The 15,348-nt window shown below is 39.5% G+C and overlaps 1 protein-coding gene across 1 annotated transcript in view; it reads left to right on the top strand.

Annotated features, from left to right (window-relative positions):
* ABLIM1 (actin binding LIM protein 1) overlaps window positions 1-15,348 on the top strand; it is a 90,542-nt gene that overhangs the window by 5,311 nt on the left and 69,883 nt on the right. The window contains exons 3-4 of the mRNA XM_082002337.1: window positions 11,846-11,972; window positions 13,103-13,196. Of these exons, the coding sequence (XP_081858463.1) occupies window positions 11,846-11,972; window positions 13,103-13,196 (221 nt within the window). The remainder of the gene's footprint in view (window positions 1-11,845; window positions 11,973-13,102; window positions 13,197-15,348) is intronic.

Genomic DNA, 15,348 nt, shown 5'->3' with positions numbered 1-15,348 from the left:
TCCTTAAAACAAAGAAAATTGGAAGTGAGGAAATTCAGTCAATAGACTGAAAGTATATCAGCTTTGATTGGCTGATGTAGTGTAAAAGGAAGCCTTCTATCCACAAGAATGTCCGCATTAATGTTGACATGCGGTTGTCTGATGTCTTTTACTTCACAGAAATTAAAGGCTTATTGACAGCTCTTTTTGGATGGTTTCAAGGAAAATCAAATGCCTCTAAATACAGGGGTTAACATCTTCAATAACAAGAACCTGAATGCTATTACACTCCTTTATAGTGCACACCAGTGCACTTTCTGATGAAAATCAGAAGAAAAAGTACTGAATAATTAATGTTCTTTTTTTTTGTTTAATATTAGTTGGATCCATGGTACTTATTTACCTTATCTATATTAATAATATATCTCTTTCACTGCACATATAGTACCTGGAATAGTTATAGCTATTTTCTTGAAGAACCATTTCAGTGACTCCTTTGTAATTCTAAATTTCTAAGACGGACTTTTTCAGTACACAGATGGTATAGAGTAATTGTAATTCATAATTTATAATTTAGTTAACCCTGTTTCTTAGACACTGCTATATGTACACAGTGCACTAGCTTACACACACCCACCTCCAATTTTACCTTCTTTTAATTAAGATCTCCTGTATTGTATCTCTGTTCTATATATGATAGCCTCACTTCACCGTCACTCAGCATTTTTTATCACATATTCAGTGGACTGTTTTGGAAGGCCACGTTTAAAAACCTGCAGATTATATGGGTTTTTTTTCCTAATTTCATGCTGTAATTTAGAGTGAAAAAGAGTCAAAGCCAAAGTCAAACTTCTGAATTTTTTGTTGTCATCATTGCTATTGTTGCTGCTACTTTATGTTGTTTGGGGATTCATGGTTTATTGTTTCCATGTTGTCACAGGAGTGATTATCTAGTGGTTAATTCCCTTGGGAATTCTGGGAATCCTGAGTGTAGCTTTCTGTTTTCTTCATACACGTTTTATGTATCAGGGTAGGTACTTAAATTTCAAGGGTCGGTTCTCTATCAGCAAAATAAAAAAATAATGCTGTCCTAGCTTTCTTGTGGTTATAAGCAAATTGAAGATGGTATAGTGCTTAGATGATGCAGTCCTAAGTACTATGCTACTGCCTGGGTCTTACTTATTGATGCTGAAGTCATAAAAATTAGGAAAGGCATGTGGTTTTAACTTGTGTAAGGAGAAATTAAAGAACCTAAAGTCTGCCTAAATTCTTGTTCTTCATCCATGTTAGGGTTAGGTACCTTTGAAAGAATTTCTGTCCGCATTAGTGCGTGAAGCAGAGGCAAGTAGATTTGCCCCATTAACGGGCATACTCGCTTTGATACTTCTTCATTAGGGCATTTTATCAGTGAATTCTCACCAAGGAAGTTGGTAGGTGAACTGATGCAGACATTTGAACATCAAAATCCCTAGTTCAGTCAGGTCTTCATTTTTAAAAAGTACCACACTGGCTTGCATTTCTTCTTGAACTGCACAAGGGGGGTTGTGGAACATACATCCGAGAGCAGAGCAGCCATAGAGAGATCCCCCGCACTCGGGGTAGGCACGTGAGGTGGTGCCAGCAGTCTGCACTAGCAGAGCTCGAGCTGGCTGTCTTCTGGCTAGGTATCGTCTTTGAAGTTCTGAAGAGACTATGTGTCTTTGAAGACAGTTTAATACATTTCCCTCTTTCTCAAACAGAGATTTTTCCTTTAAGCATTCCACTTCCCTATTTCCATGATAAAGCATTTCAGTAATAAGAATGTTATTTCTCTACCTGAGATTGAGCTGTTTCTCTGTTGGTTCCTTGTCTGGGTGCTGGTAAGGTAGTTTTAGTTATTTCTTATTATCTTTTTGCTGAAAGGTTGGATCGTTTTAGTGATGTGCATGAACTAATTAAGAAATTGTATTTCAAATGAAAAGTGGACTTTCTAGACGGATAGCAAAAAACTCCTTATCCAAAAGAAACTGAAGCATTACAATCACCTAGCAAGAGTTTATATTTGAAAAATTCATCTTCTTTTAAAATGATGAGGGAGACTTTCAGATTTTCCTTTTCTTCAGTGAAATAGATGCCAAGATATCCCATGATTATACTGTTTGGAAAGAAGGACAGGGAAAAAAAGGTCAACTCCCCTTTCTTTCTAACAGTCTTTCCTGTGAGTTAAGAGCGTTACAGTGCAGCCAAGACATGGACCAGCGTTTTCAAAATGGCCCGTGTTACATGTGCATAAATAATCTTTGGTGCAGCTGTTCCCTGACCAGCCAGCATCCAACGTGGAGATTTCACGATACTGTTTTGTATGTTTGACCTTGTCTGTTTTGCACATTATGTTCTGGTTCAAAGAATGTAAGTTCTCTGGGACAAATGCTTTCATGTCCATCAGTACAGAGTCTATCAGAGTTGGATCCTGGCTCACCACTGGGGATCTGAGCTCTATTGTGATATAAATAAGCTTAATGCTTAATGAACTTGTGGGAGAAAGATATCTTTGTTAATTATTCAATAGCCTTATGTCTTCAAATAAGATGCAGTAAAGCTCCCAGTAAATATCCGAAACTTCAACAAGTTTTCTGGTAATGCTGAAGTAGAGCAGAGGCAACATACCTTACCTGTTGAAGAAAAAGGTGAGCAGGAAAAAACAGGAATCATCATTTGTCTCACTGCCCAGAAAGTGGTGAGGGGAGTGAGGCTGGTTGTGAAACAACGAAGCATCAGAATGGAGAAGCAGCAGTATTCCTTTAAAGACTCTCTAATTCTTAATGCAGTTTTATATTCGGGACATAACTGTCCTTTCGTTAGATAGGTGATTGTTGCCAGTATTCAGAAATATTGTCTGAGCTGATTTATATGCATCACAAACTTCTCCATTAGAAGTTAGCTGAGTGAACAAAATGGATGCAAAATTCCTTTTAATCATAATTCTTGTGAAAAATCTGTAGCTAGGATTTGTAACTCTTTAGGTACATTTGTCTCAGTTTTCATTATTTTGTTCTTAACCCTTCTTTTCTGAGCTGTCTGAAAACTCCCTCAAATTCATCGGGAAGCCTTAAAAAGCAAAGAGGAAGAGCTGGCTGGCTATTTGTAAGCAAGCTATCTGCAGTGATTTTTTGGCTTCAAAGGATATTAAGCAACATCCAACACATGACTTTGAGCTCATTCTTAGGAAATACCCTACAATTTCACACTGTGTGTCAAAGCTACATAGTATAGATTGGTATTGTACAAATACTTGGCACGGATGGATAGGCCTTTGTGTAAGACACTGAGCCCAGTTTTGCCTATGGGATCCACACTCACAATATCCATAAACAGTGAATGCACTGGGGAGCTTAGATGGGTCAACAATTTTGGTTTTGAACATGTGTTTTTAAAATACAGTTTTAAAATACAATTTTAAAAATCCTGTGTATACTTTTTCAATATTTTTTGTGTGCCATAATACACAAATTTTCTCGTTTCATAATGCCGGTTTATCTGCTAAAGATACAGAAACATTCACATATTTCAAGCCTGCATACTTATGTTTGGGTACTGGAGATTCAGTTAAGGATTTTGGGGACTGGACAGAAGGGGCTCATGTAGTCCTGTCTCTCTTATTTTTTTAATTTACCCTAGAATCAAGACATACCACAGACATCCCTGTGGATTGATTTCAAACACTGTGATTTAAATCACTGATGTAAATCATGGTTTACCTCGGAACCCAGGAAACCTTGATTAGAATAATTGGTTGTAACCTTGGTTTACGTTTAGGTTTTTAATTGTAAAAGGCTAATTGGTAAGCATGAGGATACTCCATATCTGTACACATTTACTTAAATTAATGTAGCTCTGTATAAATTCATCATGTTCTTTAGCATCTGTTTTATTTTTTTCCTAATGACTATTTTTGCTCATGATTTATGTCAAGCTCTATTTGAATGGAAATTAAAATTTAATTAGAATGCATAAAGTGGCATTGTGGATTTTTTTTAATTTCAGAAACTACCCGAAATCCACTAGACATATGAAGGAAGTAAATGCATTAAAATTTATTTTAATTCTGGAACTGCTGATTGGTCAAGGATCTGTAGCTTATAAAAAGTATTTACTTTGGTTCACCATGTCCTTAAAGATATTAAAAATGGCAGATCTTATCATACCTCAATTTGTTTATAGATAGGAAAAGGAGAGCAAGTTTCTTCTCTGTTTTCAGATCCCATTTGGATTTTTAACTTTGATTAAAATGAAAATTTAAAATTCTGATTTTAATTGAAATCCTTTATTTTTAAATATCAGTATCTAATTCTTATTACTTTAATATAAATTTGCATGTAATACCATTGCAAGGCAACTACATTTATGGCATAATATCTTGAGCATACAGTGGGTCTAAAATTTTATTTGGCCCCCTTTTTAAGAATAAAATAAGCAAATCAACATGTATGGAATGATACAAAATGCAGAGAAATGATGCAAACCCAAGCACAGTTCCTTTCTGGCAAAAGCCGTTAGATTACACCTAAGAATATGCAGCTCTTCTCTTGATAAATCCTTGCAATGACACTGGCCCATTTTTGTGATTACTCCAACGAGATTTATTCTTTTGAAAAACGTTGGCAATATTTGAGGCATTTTCATAATTTGAATTGCTTTCTTGGATTAATTTTAGTCCTTGCTTATGTTTCATAACAATGGCTAAATTACTTCAGTAGCCTCCATTTACTCAGCTATTTGTTATTTTGCAAGGATGGGTATTTTCATTGCTGCTTTGTAAATTGCCTTAGATCCTTCTCTGGAAGTGTATGAAACATTGTTGTAGACTAACTTTTGGGTGACACAGACAGAGCAGCAACTGTATTGAGAATATAGTTGCGGTAGGGCAGGAAGTTTCCCATTATGAGTTTTCTATTAGAAAAATGTTCCTTCACAAAAACGACTGTTTTTCAGGAAGGTGTTTTCAATCCAGTTTGCCCATTTCTTTTGTATACTTCTGTAAATTGGGCAGAAACAATTGTGAATAAACTATACAAGTGTAGTAAATAAGTATTAGTTCTTACTTGTCTAAGCGTAACCCCACCTTGAACTTGGAATCAAAACATGTCCATCTCCTTACCTTTTACCAGAGAAGTACAAATCAAAAGGTAATTCCAAAGAAAGTTCTGGGGGAAGTGTAAGGAATTGCTTAGTAAATGGGTGTTGTAAGAGGAGGCATCACTAGCTTGGAAGATACAACTATCGGAGGAGGTCTCCAGAGATAAAACATTGTCATATTCAGAAAGCCTGCCAGGTAGTAAGTCAGGAATCAGAAGTCACTTAAAAACAATGTGAGAAGTGAATTGGTTGTTAGCTAGACCTTAGTTTGCCATGGGTTATCAGGGCATAAAAACCTTCCAAAAAGTTACCATATGTTTCATGCCTATTGTTGAAGGTTGTACCATGCTTGAATTGCTTGTTTTCCAAGAATAACAACTGAAAATACACAAAATAGCCTGCAGATGAAGAGACACAATGTGCTGTCCATGAGCTGGGTATTAAACAGTGAAGCTCATTTGCTGTCTGAGCAGTTTGCTTGGGGTACTGCGGGTTGGAATTGTGAATCTGAATTATGGTGAAGTAGTACATTTGAAGTATGGTAAAAGAAATAACAGGGTAAAGACTAGCCTCAGCTTAGAAATACCTGTCTGTGGCTTATCCTTCAGAGTAGTTTTACAGCTGGAACTCTGGAAGTGCTAAGCTGGGAAAAAAAAACAACTAAAAATCTTTATCTTTCTTTTACAGGACAACTAAAAACTCTTGTCTTAGATAGTTTGTAGCATGTCTGCTCTTTCTTCCTCCTCCTATTTCATTCAAGCTTTGGTTTTCAGTTCAGATGCCTGTATGAAAGATTGGGCTGAAGAAGAGACTGAGGTTGATGTTACAGAAAAAGGCTGACTTGGTGGGATGTTGCTTGTAGGGACAGTTTGCAGGAGTAACAGGTTAAAACGTCAATTGGTTTGGCCTCCTTTGGGAAGGAGGTGTAGAAAGATGTGGAAAGGAGGGAAATGCTGTTTCCTCTTCCTGTGTAGAAGACAGGGCAAAAATAAAAACTCCTTTGATAAAATAATATCATACTAACAAACTGGATTTGGGGAAGAGCATTCGTCTTTCCAAATCCCTTTAAATTACATCAGATGATGAAAGAGCTATTTATGGTAATGATACATCCAGATTCTTAAAAAGGCAAGTTAATGTTAGGCATTCATAGATGGTTAACACAGACTTGTGTTGCAAGCAAATAATGCCAGTTCATGCCATTGTGATTTCTTTCCGTACTTAATCAACGAAAATAATTTTATTTTCTTTAAATATTTATTTTGAAAATACCAATTTTTCCAAAATTGCCATTTATAATAAACTGTCAAAGCTATACTCCACTTCCCATGGGAAATTTATTTCCCTCCATTGTATGTGCCCAGCCTATTATTGTTAGATTTCAGGAGTACAAGGCTGCCCGCATGCGCTTGTTTTGCTGTTAGCAGAAGGGCAATAGTGCTTTTTGTTCTGACAAACATTTCATAGCATTGCATTGCCAAAGAGGAAGGGTATGGCAACAGATTTCTTTGCCAAATTGAGTTGCATACTCAGATCTAAATCCTGGATGTAAAATTCCCAATATTGTGTGTCCTTCTCTGATGTCCAGAACTCATCACTGCCCTCATGATCAAATGGTTATGCTTTTAAATTTGAAAGCATTTGTCATACTGTAAACAGGCAAAGTGAGTTTGGATTTTTAATTGTGACTGAAATATCCTGAAGATCTGGAAAAGCCTACATGATACCACCAAAACTTTTAATTTTGAAACAAGGCTTTGAAAGGCATTGCCCGATCTATGGTTAAAGGGTGACTGAGAAAAAACTCTGGTCTTCCTAAGTCTATGAGAAATGATAATTGCACAACCTTCACATTGCCACAGAAGAGTTATTGGGATATAAGTTGTTTTTCAAGGTGGGTGAGAGTTACTTACAATTAGAGATTTCTTGACCTTTACTTCATTGGTAATATTTACCTCTTTCATCACTGTTCCTCGTAGCTTGCCCTTTAGGTACAGCTATGTTTGACAATGTATTTCGGTGTAAGCCCAAAGAAAAATTGTTTGTTTCTTTTAAAAATTAATAATAATTATAAAAATCCCCCTCATTCTGCCCTGCTTTACCTGTTTCAGGGCAGAAGCCTGCTGGTGCTACCTTTGTAAAACTAGTTTTCCTGTGTTTTATAGGAAGGGGAATGGTATCAAAAAGAGTGTAAGAAGAGTATTACTCCTGCGACTTGTAGGGCTTGTGGCAGCTTCAGCCTTTATCTAGACATGTGCCACTAATGGCCTTCACGATTGAAAGGAACTTTTTGGTGACTTAAGTATGCATCATTAATTCAGGCTGCAATTAGCTCTGTTCACAAGAGCTAACCCTGCACCAAGCAGAGTTAATACACTCCTGGAAGACTGTCCCTGCACATCACTTTGCATAACCATGGTCATTAGGACTAAAGCAAGTAGAGATGATTTCCCTTTCATAACTTACATGGGGTGAGCAGAGAATGTGAGATAAAGATACAATTTTCAAAGCAATCCAAATGGGAGTCATACGCAGTGTGTTTAGGGTTAATACACCCATGTTGGCTCCGAGCCCACCGCTGTGCCCTGCTATTGGCTGAGAGCAGGGGAGGGAGGCAGAGGAGGAAAATCCACCGCTTAATTTAGGCAGTGACGAATGGGTTGCTGTGCAGGATGCTTCACTCCTGGATGTCTGGGGTGATGCAGATGCTAAAAAGGGAAACATGTTTTCTCATCGCATCTTTACAAGCAAGGTGTCATGGATGGCGGCTCACCCTGGCCTACATCTTTTAGTGAGGCTGCTTAAGATGCTTGGGGGTGGAGATCTTAATCATATATAATATTATACTGCCGTGCTACTTTCCCTTGTCCTGTCCCCCCACTTTTCCATGCTTTTGGGCTGGCTGACTCCCCATTACAGTCCAGGCATTGGCATTTGCTTTTGTATCTGGACACATCTAATATGACATCCTTCTGGGCTATTTTATTCCAGACCTGTAGCTTAAATGTGTTAAGATATATCTTCAGATTGAGCAGGCCTAGCCAGGGTATGTGAAAGACACAACAGGTATGTTTAAGCATCTCTGGCTTAAATTGCGTAAGAAGCTTTTGCTTGGCTAAAAAATGGTACTGTCAGCTAACGCTGTTATGAGAGAGTGAATTCAATTTTTACACACAAAGTCTGAGCAGGTGGACATTGCTTGTGGAGGCTGCAGCTGCTGGCGTCACAGACAGCCCGGGGAGGCTACACCGTGATTTGGGTAACTGTATGTTCAGTACTGTCAGATACAATCTTTTTTTCCCTGCTTAGGATGGATCTTGGGGGAATACATTATTTTCCTGACATTCTTGGATAACCTTCTTCTGATTGGGTCCTTAACAGCAGTGCTTTTATTGAGAAATAGCTGTTATACAGCTGAACATTCTGAGCATGGACACAACACATATGAACGTGTGTTACTTCCCAGTTCTTAAGGGGAATCAATGCCATGGAATGTCTAGTCTTACATAGTGTTTTTTGTGGTATGCTTTTCTTTTGATCATAAGTGCATACAGGAACTGTAATGCTCACTCTGCATTTTAACCAGTACTTTTAACCGCACTTTACCCCTCCTCCTCCTCTTCGTTATACTGGCACAGCTGAATACGTGGATGTGCAAGGAATGGAAGTAGGGAAGAGTGGGTTGTATGACAAAAAGAAAGCACAAGACAGCTCAAGGTCAAGGGGTGCGGTTTATTAGACCCAGGTATGAAGCCGGAGAGAACCATGGTGGGAAGCATTCCACAAAATTTTGGGAAGGGTTTTCAGATTTTTTTAGTACAGGTCTGCTCTGGCATGTGGTTGTGGACCGCTAGTCTTACCTAATGGCCCTTTTATTTGCAGTATGTGCTGGTTATAGGTTAGACCAATACAGATTGTGCTTAGTGTGATCCTGAGATCCTGCCTGTATATGCTGTGTGCTGATGACATTGAGCCAAAGGGTTTAATGTGCTTCTTGCAGGCCTGAGATCATAAATGGCTTTTATTTGTGGAATTTGGATGAACAAATGGTCTTTTCTTAGCCCAGCCTTATTTGCTTTCTATTTTAGGAAATAATGATAATTGCTAGCTTTTCATGTATATACCCAACTGTTTTGCCAGAGTTAAAATCAGGCTTAGTTAAAAGCCATCTCAGCCTAATAAGACAGTACTGGGCTATTAGTTTCCTTTGATTTTAGATATTCAACATATCTGTAATATTAGCAGAATGGAAATAATGATGTTAATTTGCTCTTGCAAAACACTTCAAGAAACCCAGAAAGAGTAAGTAAATATCATTGTTGCTATAGAATAATAAAAACATGTTATCAACCTTTACCATACATGACCACAAGAGTAAGTGTGGCAACACCACCTTTGGCTTACAAGAAGCAATTAAACGGAAAAAGGTACTTCATAGATCCCTGCTTCCTCCGTGTAACCGGATTGGTGCCAAAACAAGACAAAGATACTGGACTAGGTAGACCTTTTGTGTAAAGCAATTTTTCTGTTCTGACTGCTTCAGAAATATAGTTAGAAGCAAAACTAAGTGCTTTAAAAATCTTTTTTTTCTTGCTGTATCTGAGAAGTTTCACCTTCATGGAAGCTTCATGGATAAAGCTGAAAAAAGCATGAAAAATACAGGAGATTTTTTGAGGGATTAATGTTACAGTGAATGTATCACAGTTTGGCTGGACCCCAGGTCAGGAATGTAGAAGCTGGCACACTAGGGGAGAAGCGGTAGTGCTGGGAAGCTGAGAAATTGGTGTTGTTTAATGCTGCAGTTCAGTGCCCACTGAGACTGAAGGAAAGATCCCATTTGTTGTCACAGTTGGAAGGCAAATGGCATGGTTTTGGATTTAGCATAAGAAGACACAGGCTGGAAGGGACCTCAAGAGATGATGTAGTATCCTCCCAAAACCAAAGGTGTGCCAAAGCCATCCTGACAGATGTTTGCTTGTCCCCTCCTCAGCCCCATGCTGGAAATTCCAGAGCCTCCCTTGGGTGACCTGTTCCAGCCTTTGCTGTTGTTAGAGTGGCATGGAGCCTTGAGCTGGCACGGAAGAGCAGAGGGATCCTTGTCATTTCATGGTTTCAATTTGTAACATTTGCCCTCTAGAGCAAAGTCCTGATATTAGGTCATCTCAGGGTTGCTTTTCAAGTCCAAGTTATGTCAACAATCTGTGACTTGCATTTTATCACAAGATACGATGGTGCTTAGTCCCTTTTTTAAAGGGAGTTGAGGAGAGGAATGCTGACAGGAGGAGGTACGTGCTGCAAATGGTGACCTGGATGGCAGGAATGTATGGCATATATTTGGGGCTCTCTTGGCTGGTTATCCAGTAAACAAAAGTCAGGCCCTTTAGTGTCAAAAGGAGTGACTCTCTTCTCATTATCAGTTGAGATGATAAACTCGAACTGACCCTTTTGCAAGGTGTGGGCTGTAAACCCATGAGGACATGAAAGTTTTCAGGCTGTACCTGTCAATCAGCTTGAGCAGCGCAGCCGGGATGATTTTCCTGGTGCCTTAATTGCTTTAACTGCTCGTATTGCTCTATTTCTGTTGGTCTTGGTTTGTTGCTATTTGTTGATGTTGCAGGTGTATGGAGAGGATGTTACATTCACCAAAGGAATACCGAGTTTGGGGGTAATAAAATATGGAAAATCCTTTGTTCCAGGCTGTCTCCTCTGTGGCTTCCATGTGTGCCTCAGCTGACAGGCAGCTTCCCTTTCTGCTTCACTGGTCTTCCAGGCCTTTCCTTTCCTCGGCCCCCCTGTCCCCTGAGGCTGGGCACAGAAGCTGTAGCACAACCCTTGTAGTTCAGCGCTGCCTGCCACGTCAGGCTCTTCAGATCTTGCCATGTGCTGAATTGCCCCTTACTAGGAGTATTTTGAATAGAGAGGAATGGGAGCTTGGGGCTGAGCCAGAGATTTCTGATGTGACATAGGCATTGTGGCATCCTCTGGGACAGAGGGCATTCAGTGTTCCTGGCTTCAGGTTTGCATTCTGCCATCAAAGAGTCTTTCAGAATCGCTGTGAAACGTGTCTACTACCAAGGTAGTACCAAAATCCCTGAGCGAGAGTCCTTATGCCGACTAGAGACCATGAGAACTACGGTTGCCCACACCTGCAGGTGGAAGACGATGTGCCCTGCCGTGCAGCCTTCGCTGCTGCCACCCTGCCGTCAGCCTTGCCGTGGGCCCTCCCTCAGGAAAGGTCTCTCCCCGGCGCCTGGCTGGGCTGCGCCGCCGCCCCTCAGCTCGCTGGGCACGTTGGGCTTTGCTGCCACCCAGCGGGGAAGTGCCGCGGTCCTGGCTGGCGGTGCTCGCTCAGGCCTCCGCGTTTAGCTTCCCGTAAGCGGTCAAGATCTTGCAAAAAGCAAAACGCGAAATAACACTGATTGCTTCAGAAGACAGGAACTTCTTGCAGTGATGATTTTTATAGTTCGTTCCCAACAAAAGGAAGTTGTACAGAGCTTGCCTGGCAGTCTTTGAATCATAAACAGCATGAAAAACAGAAGAGGTACTTTGCCTCTTCTGCTGACTGTGTCTGTAGTGACAAAGATGCAGCCTTTGTCCAGGATCCGGGAAGTGTTTGAGGAAAAGATGATGTGCCTTTGCTTTGCTGTGTAATTCTCCCCTTTGGTTATCAAATGTTGCAATGGGTGGGTGGTTAACGGGGGTTAATGAACCCAGTAACTGACAACAAATGCATTTGTTTGTTTATTTGCAGATTGTGCTGGCTGTGGAAGAGACATAAAAAATGGACAAGCACTGCTAGCTCTGGATAAGCAGTGGCATCTGGGGTGCTTTAAGTGCAAGGCCTGCGGGAAGGTCCTAACCGGGGAATACATCAGCAAGTACGTAACCTCTGCATCTCTTCTACACTCTTGGCATGAGTTCTTGTTGCCAATGGAGAAGAGCTTGCAGCAAAGTTCACCTTTCAAATTCCAGTTTTGACCACCTTTCCGTATACAACAAAATCTTGGTTCCCAGTGAGAGCTGAGTGGGGAAAGGAAAGTAAACTGAAAAGTACAACCAAAAGGTGTTTTTAAGTGATAGTAGTCTGTATTTAATACTAATACAGAAGGGGGTATATCTCCATGTTTCCACAAAGAATTAGGTGAATTCCTGCATGAGTTTTCCGAGTTAGCCAGCTAAAGTTCTGTGCCATTTTGCTTTCCCCCTTTGAGGGAAAAAGGTAAGAACCTGTCCATTGCTTGCCTTTGCTAGAGAATAGAGTAAACTTGATGATTGACCTGATACTGTGTTTCTCATCTCCATGTAATAAAACTAATGAAGAGAGTTTTGAGTGGAATGAAGTGTAGAGGAAGACAATGGGGAAAAGAAGTATAATGATAAAATAGAGGGATTGAAGATACAGTCTCTGTTCCCTCCTTCAAGCATATAAAAAAGAGGAAAAAATAGGGAAACAATGTGTGTCTCACAAACCTGTCATTAAGGGGTGCATAATATTTAGTAAAAAGTAGCATCTCTAATTTCTCAAAGGAAGTTCAGTGCCTGAGAAATGCTCCTAAGCTGACTAGTGTTTCCACTTTTACTGTACGTTCCTTGTTCATACTAAAAAAAATACATAACCTTACACTTAAAAGTAACTGCTTATACTCTTGCAGACTATCAAACATTTTTTTGTTGAAGTGAATCTCCTTTCATCCCCATGGACATATTCCACTGATTCCCTAGAATTGTACCACCTGTAGGTGTAGAGAGTCTGTCACAAAGAATGAGATTTATATCAGTGGTTTGTCCTGGATGCCTTTTCTTGATGGGAATTTAAGGAATAATTCTAAGAGGCACTAGTAAGAATATGATTTTTTTTTTCTTCTACTACAAAACATTTCCCTTGAATTCTTTCCCATTTGCCTATTGCTGTGTGTAGGGGTTCCAGACTGAAGACAAGGGAAGACCAAGTCATGCTGTAACCCGTTTCTTAAAAGGTGATTTGTAATTCATGGATTTTCTTTTTCAGAGATGGTGCTCCTTACTGTGAAAAGGACTATCAAGTTCTTTTTGGAGTCAAATGTGAAGCATGTCACCAGTTCATTACTGGGAAGGTCCTAGAGGTGGGTATTTTGACAACTGGAGGTTAAGAATTGGTCCATGTTCCGTTATGTCCTCGTGCAACTGCAGAGAATACAAAAAATTCTCATAGGAAAGTTTTTTTTTTCTTTCTTGCTGATTTTAGAGCAGAGTTGCTAATTTGCAGAAATATTTTGAGTGTTTTAGCTTTGCAGTCATCAGGAGAAGTGTGAGATAGGGAATTAATTGCACTAGTTTCTATGGATCTGTGGTTTCCATGTTTTTATTTTAATGGTACAGAGTCTATTGCACTGCTAATGCTGTGTCAGATTTGTTATAATATTTGTAGAGGTAATTTGAGTATTGTAATCTCCTTTGGCAACCATAAGTTTGCCAAAATTTATGACATGAGATTTCTCCTCCCAAATGAGGCCAGATGATCTGAATGATGCTGAGAATGTGAGAGGGAGAAATATGCTGGAGAGATAAATTAGATGTTCAGACATGAAAAGGCAGAAAACATCTGAACCATCTCTTTTGTTGACTCTTAGTTGGAGTCCTCTGTTCTTATTGAAACTGGACAAATCTTTTGAGACATACGTATCTTTTTGTTGTCAGTACTGATCTCCTTCTCCCATGGCTGTGATAAGCCCCCTTTGAGCTGCAATCCTTAAACTATACATGGATCGCTCTGTGTCATCATTGAAATGTGTAAGGGGCAAAAATGCAGAGGACCTTCCTTGTCACACTGTCATTCAGAGATGAGAAGCAAAATTGTTGCGTCCTTTCCCTGTAGGAAACTGTTCAGTGGAAAGAACCTAAGCTTTGACGTTAGATCTGGAGCTGGGCTGTGTGGCTTGACTCCAAGTTTAATGATTTTTTTAGTACTCCCCTTTTCATGGAAAAAAAGCCTTTACATAACATTTATGGAAGAAATGGGGAACCGTGAAGTTAAGTTACAGGTGTATTTTGTGAAGAAGAAACTGGAAATACTGGGTGTCTTACAGTGAATAACAGAAAATAAACCTGAAAATATTACAGAAGTAAAAGTGGCTGGAATTTGCTAGTGAATGTGTATTACAGGTTCTTTTCCCATTTACTACAGATAGAAGATTGTGTCAGCCTCATAAGAGAAGTTTCAGGTTTGACGTAAAATGGTAACAGCTTGTGGTTTTAGTTCTGGAGGTTTCTCTGCTTCAGTGTTCAGAATATTAACCAGGGTGGTAGTCACCAAATGAGGGACTCGGGACACGTGTGGACACCCAGTGGATTTCTCACTGCATCTACTGGAAGAACAGTTTTTTAATTAGCCAGGCTCTTAGTCTGCTTCCTTTACAATGTGTATCTAATTCCTTCGGAGACCCGCATAGATAATTAGTGAGAACAGTCTGAGTTTTCCCTTGAGTAGGAAGGCTGTGTCTCTGGCTTCAATCTAGTTGTCTGCTACCATCTGCTTATCTATTCCCATCTCTGATGAATTTTTCAGTTTAGTACTATATATTGGTGACACCACAGTTGCATTCCAGTGCAGGAAGCACTGCAGGAGAGAAGTAATTGGATTTGTGAGATTGGGAAGCATAAAGTAATTCTAAAATTATTTTAGATGCACATGATAGGTGCTGTAACCTACAAGCAGTGCAACCTATTCAGAGACATGGAGATGAAAATGATAAAAGTGAAGGTTATTGGAGGCTGTGAAGAGCTGGGAAGAAATAAGCTATTCCTGTTTGGAACCTGTTGTGTAGTGGATGTGAATATAGCAAAGTAGCACTCGTTATTCCTCCTAGCATCAGTGAGAAAGAAACCTAGCTTTCTGAGATGATTGTGAGCTGTATCCTTTCAGAACTGAATAAGCTGAGACTAAGGGAAGATGAATTCAATTGAACTAGGATTTAGCTGTCCATCATAATCTAAGATAAAATTCAGGTTATCAGAGACATTGTGTCCCAGGCAGAACCTCGATGCAGTCATTTTGGCCCCAGGGTTGGTTTCTCACTCCATAGTTCTTACTCTTCTGATGGCTATTTATTATCAGAAGAAGAGACAACATTTTGCTGAAGCAATGAAACACGTCCAACCTCTTCCAAGGATCCACCTCTTCTAAGAGTCAACATCAATTAAAAAGATTTTTCAATTTGACCTAGCCCCTCCAGAATCAGAACATGTTGATGAATTGGAAACAGACCCTTTGAATGA

This window comes from Phaethon aethereus (assembly GCF_964289735.1).
Source record: "Phaethon aethereus genome assembly, chromosome: 7".
NCBI classification, from domain to species: domain Eukaryota; kingdom Metazoa; phylum Chordata; class Aves; order Phaethontiformes; family Phaethontidae; genus Phaethon; species Phaethon aethereus.
Note: the sequence above shows the minus strand (reverse complement) of the source record. Positions and strands in the feature narration are given on the sequence as shown.